At 45.8% G+C, this 10,631-nt stretch overlaps 1 protein-coding gene across 2 annotated transcripts; it reads right to left on the minus strand.

The window, feature by feature from the left end:
- Positions 1-3,047: 3,047 nt before the first annotated feature.
- On the minus strand, positions 3,048-4,954 carry LOC132157891 (uncharacterized). Of its 2 annotated transcripts, none has more exons than XM_059567151.1 (2): positions 4,875-4,954; positions 3,048-4,650 (listed from the first exon to the last, which is right to left on the minus strand). In XM_059567151.1, the coding sequence occupies exon 2, from the start codon at positions 4,034-4,036 to the stop codon at positions 3,110-3,112; it is 927 nt and encodes a 308-aa protein (XP_059423134.1). In that variant the 5' UTR covers positions 4,037-4,650; positions 4,875-4,954; the 3' UTR covers positions 3,048-3,109. The 2 variants fall into 2 exon arrangements, with proteins under 2 accessions (XP_059423134.1, XP_059423135.1); XM_059567152.1 differs by having other exon boundaries at positions 4,885-4,946.
- Positions 4,955-10,631: the final 5,677 nt, after the last annotated feature.

Raw genomic sequence — 10,631 nt, forward strand, 5'->3', positions numbered from 1 at the left:
CAAAACTTACGCCGCAGCTCGGCATACACCCTGCCAGCTCCCGGGTGGTGCAGTTGATCATCATAATGCTTGATTAGGAGCTTAACTACTGGATTATCTTGTGACAGAACAATAGGGTGTAGAACTGCATCACTCAATCCATGGCACTTACGAAGTCGTCCTCCTACTCTAATCAAGTCTAGTTCTTTGTCATACTCAGGAGCAAGCTTAATGAGTCGGCTATGTACAGAAATGTCTTTTCCTCCTTTGAGCAAAGCAAATTCGTCAGCAAAGTCATGCATCTGACATTGTCTAAGGATAGACAATTCTGCCTTCTGAAACACATCTGCACTGGGTGAATTGGTGTCATCAGCCTCCCCATGAAGGAATCGTGCCGTAGCCTCTAGTAACTCAGGATAGCTACTAAATTGACTGGGATCAGGTTCAACTTGCAGTTTATGTTCAGTCAATGAGCCGCAAAACACAGATTTCTTAAGTTCCTGAACTTCTTCAGGTGCCTGTCCTTTTGGTGACTTACGCCAACAAGTGCTAGACTGCATCAAAAAGGCTGGTCCTTGTTTCCATCGTGTTTCTTTAGCTAGTTGAACCAGTGATAACCCACGCGTGATATCATCAGCAGGATTGGCTGCTGAATCGACATAGCGCCAAGCTCCAGAGTCAGACAACTCTTGAATTTCGGTGACTCTAACTCCTACAAACACTCGGTATCTGCAACAATCAGACTGCAGCCAGGAAAGAACTGCAGTGGAGTCAGCCCAATAGATGAATTTGGAGATATCTAGGGTCAGCTCTTTCTTCAAGACGTCTCCTAGTTGTGCTCCTGTCAATGCAGCACAAAGCTCTAAACGAGCAATGGAGATTTGTTTCCGTGGAGCGACACGTGACCTTGCTGCCATGAAGGCAACATGTATATTACCCTGACTGTCTTCAGAGCACAAGTATGCTACAGAGCCGTATGCTTTTTCAGAAGCATCACAAAACAAATGACATTGCTGCTCTTGACAGGATACTGAAGGCTGGAACATCTTGGCAGGTGGATCTGAGAAAATTGTGGGAGCTCGCTCTCCCATTGATGCCAAATGTCTAGTAAGCCCGATGGTAAATTAGGATCATCCCATCCTCGTTTCTTATCCCACAACAATTGCACAACAATTTTGGCTCTGGTGGTACATGGAATGAGATATCCAAGGGGGTCGTAAAGCTTGGCTAAAGTGCGATAGATGCTCTGCATGGTAATTTCACCTTCATCTCTCTGGTAAGGCTTTTATACCAATGTGTCTGATCAACATTGCCATATCAGTCCAAGAGAATTCTCCTGAGGGTTGGTCATTTCTTGATTTAGCCAAATCTCCCCACTCTTCGACTCAGGGATGTTACTGGCCCATTGCCTCAATTCGAATCTGCAATCAGTTTACCAGTTCTACAGCTTGAGGTTCAGTAGCGACACTCTTGAGACAATTGTCAACATAGAAGCTACGCTCCACCGTTTGACATACTTCATCAGTACCTTCGAGATCCACCTTGGCATGGGACTGAAGTGCATAAGTAGCACAACAAGGGCTACAAGAAGTGCCAAATGGCAGAACTTGCCACTGATACACGATGGCCGGTTCAGATGTAATCCCATGACACCACAGAAAGCGAAGGAAGGGTTTATCTTCATCAAGGAGACGGATTTGATGGAACATACCCTTCACATCACTACAGATGGCCACAGAATGTTCTCGAAAGCGGAGGAGAACTCCTAACAAGCTGGCACTTAAGGAAGGACCGGGCAAAAGATGTTCATTCAAAGACTGACCCTGGTACTCAAAAGAACAATTGAAGACAATACGGTTCTTTGCATTGTGATTAACCATATGATGTGGTATGTACCATGACTGGGGACTCAGATCACATTCTGCAGCTGTCAACGGTCTGACGTAACCTGCCTGCAGCAGTTTCTGAATTTCTGATTCATAAGACGCAGCCGTACTAGGTTCTCTAGATAACTTTCGCTCTGTGCTGCGTAGCAGGGCCATGACAGCCTCCTTGGGTGCATTCAGAGGTGGAGGCAACTCTTTCCAGAGTAGAGGCGTGGCGTACCTTTTTACACCATTCACATCGATCCTGATGGTTTTCTCCTCTAGGAGGCGAATAGCTTCCGCAGCATCCTGTTGTGATCGACTGACCACTTTCTCAGATTGATAAGGAAGAGTATCCAGTTGCCAAAGCTTTTCGACTTGACAGAATAGCTCAGCTTCAGGAGAAACACAAGAAATTAATAAACATTCTTGAGCCTGCAATTGAGGCTTAATAAGCCTTGAGGGACCTTGCAATGTCCAGCCTAGCTTTGAATGAACCGCCGCTGGACCTCCAGGAGGACCCAATCTCACTGGCTCAACAGGGATTATCAAGTGAGGATAATCTGAGCCGATAAGTACCAAGGGCTGCGCTTCATGGATGTCATGTAAAGGTAAGTCACGGAGATGGTGATATCTTCTTTGCAAATCAGAGATGGGGTAAGTATGCTGAACCAGGGCTAGCTCTTTTGCTGTGAATGCACCCTTGACCGGGTAAGATCTGTCAGGGTGTGAAACAGATGCTATGAAGAAAGATACAGATCTTCCATGAATGGTATGGACATCCTGCCTCACTGTACGCAGAGCCAGGTCTAGACGTCGAGCAGCTTCATTCAACAAAATAGTTCGCTCAGATCAGTCTTCTAGCACGGCGTAGGTTTCTAATGACTTATCCCCATTCCGAATGATTACTCGAATTAACTTCAGTAGCACTTGCCTGCTACTCATAGGTCGATCCAAGTATAGGGCCTGAGTAGCAGGGCTTACTGAACTTTCCTCCGATGTCCGGTTATTACTTTTACTCATCACATCAGCGTTGGCATTGACTTCTTTGGCGCAACGCCAAAATCTATGTCCTGTTCAGATCCAACTCTCAATTTGCTCTTTAGTTAAGAGTTTGAAGTTAGAGCACTGATTCATGATTCATGTCAGCGACAAGTAAAGCATCTTCCAGCTTAAGGTGGTCACTAAGTATTTGGAAACTTAAACGACTCAGAAGCATCTTCAGGAAGAACGTTGTTTAATGCAAGCTTAAGACGGGAAAACTCTCAGGGATCATCCCGACCGAAATCGGGAATTGTAGGTGTCGGCCCTCGATATTGCATTGGGGGTGGATGCACAGGACGAGGAAGCTCAGAATATCCAAGCAAATGTTGAGAATGTTCAGATGTACATAACGGTCCATTATTTCGACTGTACTCTTGCCTCCACTCATTTGGAGAATGATCGAAACGATCCGTGAAAGCATTCTTCTGCAGACGCTCTCTGTCATTTATGCGGTGATGGTAAGGATCCGTTGCTGGATGATAATAAACATCATGAGAAGGCATAGTGGACCGCAACACTGGTGAGTCATCTGGATATTGCTGACGAATATCAGACGAATGAGGTGGCCGCAGAGAAACATTAGCATCATAATAGTGATCATACCGTGGCAAGTCATTTTTACTACTATGTGTATCATTATACGAAGGGGTCGACATACCTGAATTAGGTGGACTATCACTAAGCCGACCTGCTCTCTGTAGACTGTCTGTAAGCTCTTCAATGAGCTCTTGCTCACGACTGCGAACTGTAAGGAGGGATTCATCTCTAGGTGGCACCAAAGGAGTATGTTCTGTCTGGCTAGAGTTTCCATCACTCTTAAATGACTCCTGCATACTAATAGACTTTGGTGTAGATGACACCACTGCTCCTTCATTCAAAAGCTGTTGCTCAGATAATGAAACCTGGGAAGCTAACACAGAAGAGTAAACAATCATATCAGATATGCGTTGCATGTCTTGCCTCATTCGCCTATTTTCCTCCCTCAATTTACGCATACAACTGATCATATCAGACTGCTCATCTGCAAACGCAAGCTGTTTTGGAGGATAGCTAACCTCATAATCACGCATATGTGTTGGCCGTCTTATAACTCTACGTGGGCGTACAACCTCTGGCTCTATAACTCCCTCACTAGTTCTGGACATCATTGCTAAGGTGGTTATAGCATCCGGCTCGAAGGACCATTAAATGTATTGAAGGCTGTAGTATGCACTGATTACGGTTACGGTTCTAAATCACCTTAGAGGACTATTTACACAAATAATGTCCAGTAACTAGAAGAGGATTAAAGAAGCCAGAGTCATGTGTCCAATTCCCTCAATGTATTAATGAAAAAATGAATTATTTTCTCACAATGTTAACACAATGTAAATGACACAATAAAACAGCGTAGGCCTACGCAAAATAACCAAAACAATAAAACAATGTTCTTTGAATCAAAAGATACAATAATGTTGATATAAGGCAGTGAAAAGGTGTTATTGAGAATACTCAGTCCCAACAAGTCCCAGGTTTCCAGAGAATGTCCACGTAATGAAAGGAAGGCACAGATATCTTCAGACGTCGATCCTCAGACGTGATGTCATCACATTGGAACTCGAACAGACGGTATGTTAGTAGGGATCTTTGTTTGATACTGATAGGGTTAATATGATGTGGTGATAACAGTGAGGCCTGTAGCTTCGTGTGCTGCGATATTCAGTGTGTGTGTTGGGTTTGTGTGATTACAGTTCGCTGGACAAACGTGGATAAACGTGTGGCTCTACAATGAAACAAACAAACTCAATTAGTCTCTGCTACAATTCGCACAACAAAGCGCCACGTCACCATCACCCCACACGACCGAACGCGAGAGACATCGCAAACACATGACAAGGGCATAACACAAAAGCTGTTCTTCCACAACTGAAGAAACATCCCACAGATGCATCCAACAGCACATCAAACGACGATCACCGGACGGAACAACATGATACAAACACTCACGGCCTGCAACGACGCACGCGCTGACACTCACCATACAACTCCAGCAACCTCTGAAGCGACCACACAACATCGGCCGCCCATCACATCCGAAATGCCAAACCGCCCACCAGCCGAGCGCCACACATCAATACACAGCTTGATGGCCCCAATCAAACCCGCCGCATGCATTCACAATATCAACACGCACCGCACCTCTTCCCTCCCTTTCTCCACTGCCGCATATCCGATCTCACGCCACCTTCACCCAACTCGCGAGACCTCCGATCAAACTCCGCCCACCCAACAGGCGCAACACCCGAACAGAACACTGAACAACTACAACACCAAAACAAATGCAACTTGACCATGGCCTTTTGGCCAGTAAGTGTGTGTCTGTGTGAGTGTGAGTAAGTGTGTGTGTGTGTGTGTCTGTGTGAGTGTAAGTGTGTGTGTGTGTGTGTGTGTCAAGTCAAGTCAAGTCAAGTCAAGTCAAGTCACCTTAATTTATATAGCGCTTTAAACAAAATACATTGCGTCAAAGCAACTGAACAACATTCATTAGGAAAACAGTGTGTCAATAATGCAAAATGACAGTTAAAGGCAGTTCATCATTGAATTCAGTGATGTCATCTCTGTTCAGTAAAATAGTGTCTGTGCATTTATTTGCAATCAAGTCAACAATATCGCTGCAGATGTGTGAGAGTGTAAGTGTCTGGGTGTGTAAGTGTGTGTCTGTGTGAGTGTGAGTAAGTGTGTGTGTATGTGTGTTTGTGTGTGTGTGTGTGTGTGTGTGTGTGTGTGTGTGTGTGAGAGTGTAAGTGTCTGTGTGTGTAAGTGTGAGTAAGTGTGTGTGTGTGTGTGTCTGTGTGAGTGTGAGTAAGTGTGTGTGTGTGTGTGTGTGTGTGTGTGAGAGAGAGAGAGTGTCTGTGTGTGTGTGTGTGTGTGAGTGTGAACACCCACCTGCATGATCCCAGCTGTTCAGCTAATCTCTCTCTCCAGGTTCCTGTCTCTCGTTCGCCCTGTTGCCCTTCCTCTCACCCCGCGCTGAAACACAATATAGAGCCTGTCATTCCAGCTCCGCTTCCTCCGATTGATCTGTTATGAGCTGCATCGCTCATGGCTAAAAATTCCTCCCATCAAATAAAAACAGTATCGCTGTTTGGAAAAGAAAGACGATGCATTAGCAGATTATTTCTGAAGCAGAACACAAAACATATTAATATTATTAAATAAAATTCAAGTAAAATTCAAGTTAAAAATTAAATTAAATTCTAAATTTACAATTCTATATTTAAAATATTAAATTACATTTAAATTAAATTGAATTAAAAAAGGGTACTGGAGAGGAGAATCCGGCCGATAGTAGAATCTCGGATTCAGGAGGAACAGTGTGGTTTTCGTCCAGGCCGTGGAACACTGGACCAGCTCTATACCCTCTACAGGGTGCTGGAGGGTTCATGGGAGTTTGCCCAACCAGTCCATATGTGCTTTGTGGATTTGGAGAAGGCATTCGACTGTGTCCCTCGCGGTGGCCTGTGGAGGGTGCTCCGGGAGTATGGGGTCCGGGGCCCTTTGCTAAGGGCTATCCGGTCCCTGTACGACCGGAGCAGGAGCTTGGTTCGTATTGCCAGCTGTAAGTCAGACTTGTTCCCGGTGCGTGTTGGACTCCGGTAGGGCTGCCCTTTGTCGCCGGTTCTGTTCATGATTTTTATGGACAGAATTTCTAGGCGCAGCCAGGGGCCGGAGGGGGTCAGGTTTGGTGACAACACGATTTCATCTCTGCTCTTTGCGGATGATGTTGTCGTGTTGGCCTCATCAAGCCAGGACCTTCAGCATGCACTGGGACGGTTTGCAGCCGAGTGTGAAGCGGCTGGGATGAGAATCAGCACCTCCAAATCCGAGGCCATGGTCCTCAGTCGGAAAAGGGTGGCTTGCCCACTTCAGGTTGGTGGAGAGTTCCTGCCTCAAGTGGAGGAGTTTAAGTATCTTGGGGTCTTGTTCACGAGTGAGGGAAGGATGGAATGGGAGATCGGTGCAGCTGCTGCAGTAATGCGGTCGATGTACCAGTCTGTCGTGGTGAAGAAAGAGCTGAGCCGCAAGGCGAAGCTCACGATTTACCGGTCAATCTACGTTCCTACTCTCACCTATGGTCATGAGCTTTGGGTCATGACCGAAAGGACAAGATCCCGGATACAGGCAGCCGAAATGAGCTTTCTCCACAGGGTGGCTGGGCGATCCCTCAGAGATAGGGTGAGAAGCTCAGTCACCCGGGAGGAGCTCAGAGTAGAGCTGCTGCTCCTCCACATCGAGAGGGGTCAGCTGAGGTGGCTCGGGCATCTGTTCCGGATGCCTCCTGGACGCCTGCCCGGGAAGGTGTTCCGGGCACGTCCCACTGGGAGGAGACCCCGGGGAAGAGCTAGGACACGCTGGAGAGACTATGTCTCCCGGCTGGCCTGGGAACGCCTCGGTGTCCCCCCAGAAGAGCTGGAGGAAGTGTCTAGGGAGAGGGAGGTCTGGGGTTCTCTGCTTAGATTGCTGCCCCCGCGACCCGGCCCCAGATAAGCGGAAGAAGATGGATGGATGGATGAATTAAAAATGTTTTTATTTAAGGCAACATTTCCATGTTGTTTTCATTGATGTATACTTCAATATCTAAAATTAAGACTAAATTAGAAATACTATCTAGTAATAGTGTAGTGTATATAAATATAAATAGTGTAGTGTGTCCCACAGTTATTATCAGCTGTTCATAAGATGGATTGCCTGAGGGAAGAAACTGTTCCTGTGTCTGGTCGTTCTGGTGCTCAGTGCTCTGTAGCGTCGACCAGATGGCAACAGTTCAAAGAGGGAGTGTGCTGGATGTGAGGAGTCCAGAGTGATTTTAACAGCCCTTTTGCTCACTCTGGATAAGTACAGTTCTTGAATAGATGGGAGGGTTGTACCGATAATTCGCTCAGCAGTCCGGACTACCCTCTGTAGTCTTCTGAGGTCCGATTTAGAGTCTTGGTAGGAATACACATATCCTCACAGAAACTGATATATGATGTTACGGTCTCTGTGAGTTCATCCAGATCGGTGGCAGCAGCTTCAAAAACACTCCAATCAGTGAAGTCAAAACAAGATTGTAAATCCTGCTCTGCTTCATTAGTCCATCTTTTTACAGTCCTTAATACAGGTTTAGCTGATTTTAGTTTCTGCCTGTAGGTCGGTATAAGATGAACCAGAAGGTGATCAGAACGTCCCAAAGCTGCTCGTGGAACAGAGTGAAATGCATCCTTTATTGTTGTGTAACAGTGATCCAATATATTACTGTCTCTTGTGGGACAAGTAACATGCTGTCTGTATTTTGGCAGTTCACGGGAGAGATTGGCTTTATTAAAGTCCCCAAGAATGATTAAAACAGAGTCTGGGTGTTGTTGTTCTGTCTCTGTGATCTGCTCAGCGAGTTTCTGTAAAGCTGAGCTCACGTGCGCTTGAGGAGGGATGTAAACACTAACCAGAATGAACGAATGAAACTCCCGCGGCGAATAGAACGGCTTGCAGTTAATGAAGAGCGTTTCGAGATTTGAGCAGCACGTCTTCTTTAACACAGTTACATCTGTACACCACCGTTCATTGATGTAAAAGCATGTCCCGCCGCCGCGCGATTTCCCCGTTGATTCTGCGTCGCGATCCGCTCTAAACAGCTGAAAGTCCGGCAGATGGAGCGCGCTGTCCGGTATGGCGTCATTCAGCCAAGTTTCCGTGAAACACAGAGCAGCAGAGTGGGAGAAATCTTTATTTGTCCGAGAGAGCAGAAGCAGTTCGTCCGTTTTGTTGGGTAGAGAGCGGAGATTTGCCAGATGGATGCTAGGCAACGGCGTTCGAAATCCGCGTTTTCTGAGTCTCACGAGCGCTCCCGCTCGCTTTCCCCGCCTGCGCGTCCTCTTGAAGCGTGTGATCAGGGCAGCCGCTCCGCCGACAAGAATGTCCAGCAAAACATCAGAATAGTCGAAAACCGGTGAAATATCGGGAGATGTGTGTTGCCGAATATCCAGCAATTCATCCCTGGTGAAACTGATTGCAGGAATATAACTAAAGACAGGACAAACTAACAAAAACACAAAAACAACTGCAGAGCACGTCACGGAGGCAGCCATCCTGTATCGGCGCCACTCAGAGACCTCAGGGTGGACCCCCTGAGACCGAGACCAGAGAGATTGGGTCTGAGACAAGACCTAAAGAAATCTTCAAGAGTATATAAAATGTTTGGTGGAAATAAGGGTAAAATGGCCACATGTGGTGTAAAGGTAATTTTATTAGAATTATGAATTGTTACTTGACAGTATTAAGTGCTCGTTTTGTGACCATTTTGTCCTACTTTGTAAAAATAACACAGTTGAGAGAAATAATGTAGCAATGTGGCTTTCTGGAAAGCGGGATCACTACAGGTGGATGGCAGGAGGGTAACTTAGCGTAAAATAGAAGCGAGCGGGCGGGTCAAGGTGTGGGAGAGAAACTGGCGGGAGCCGGACTAAAAAGTAGACTTCTGCGCTGCGGCCGAACTAAGCATTAGCTGATGCGTAAAATGTATGCATATACAAGAAATTATGAGTTCTTAATCTTAATCTTTTGCTCCACGTGTCGATGAAAATTGGAAGTTGTTCCCTTTGCTTCGGTGATTGATGTACCACAGAATTTACATATCCCAGAATGTTTCTTTTTTAAAGTCTCACTGCATACGAACTCTTTGTGGTTCTTATATGCAAACTGAATAATGCTTGATGTAACAGACATTTAAAAAAAAAATCCAGCTGCCTCTGCATTACATTACGCTAACGTCTCACGCTGTTTTTGTACAGTCTATGGTCTCACGTCACAAGAAAATCACCAGTCATTGGATGTGTCAATCATACATCAATTTAAAGAAACATTAACATACAGTAATAATCATGAAATATTTTGATTGGGACTCGAGTGGACTCGGGCATAAATCCGATTCCTAATATGTTCGAGTCCGAGTCAATACCGAGTCAAAATGCACACGAGTCCATGACAAGACCGAGACCATTAAAATACGGTCTCGAGACCGAGTCCAAGACCGAGTCCGAGTCTCGAGTACTCAACACTGCTTTTACCTCATGGACTCCCCTGTAGTTCCCATTGTTTTAGGTCACCCCTAGTTAATCAAACATAGACGACTGTGCTATAGATTTAGTGCCAGGTAAGTCTCCGCCTAAAGGCAAACTTTACTCTCTTTCTATTCCGGAGAGGGAGGCCATGGAGAAATACATTTCTGATTCCTTGGCATCGAGGTTCATCCGCCCTTCCTCTTCTTCAGCGGGGGCGTGGTTCTTTTTTGTGGGTAAGAAGGATGGTTCTCTGCGACCTTGTATTGGCTACCAAAAGCTGAACAACATCACAATAAAGAACACCTATCCATTACCGTTGATGTTTTCAGCTTTCGAGAGGTTACAGGGAGCATCCGTATTCACTAAATTGGATTTACATAACGCTTATCATTTGGTCCGCATCAGGAAGGGGGATGAATGGAAACCGCCTTTAACACCCCTAGAGGGCACTTTGAATATTTGGTGATGCCGTTCGGGCTCTCCAACTCGCCAGGGGTTTTCCAAGCACTCGTTAATGACGTGTTGAGAGACAAGGTAGATCAGTTTATATATGTTTACCTGGATGACATACTGATTTTTTCTTCATCTCTCCAGGAACATGTTCAACACGTCAAACGAGTGCGCCAGAGATTACTCGAGAATGGGCTTTTTGTCAAGGCGGAGAAAT

The sequence above is a fragment of the Carassius carassius genome, chromosome 15 (genome assembly GCF_963082965.1).
Source record: "Carassius carassius chromosome 15, fCarCar2.1, whole genome shotgun sequence".
NCBI classification, from domain to species: Eukaryota; Metazoa; Chordata; class Actinopteri; order Cypriniformes; family Cyprinidae; genus Carassius; species Carassius carassius.

Coding starts and splice junctions, on each gene's coding strand:
- LOC132157891 (XM_059567151.1), bottom strand. CDS start 4,036: ATGATGTCCAGAACTAGTGAGGGAGTTATAGAGCCAGAGGTTGTACGC.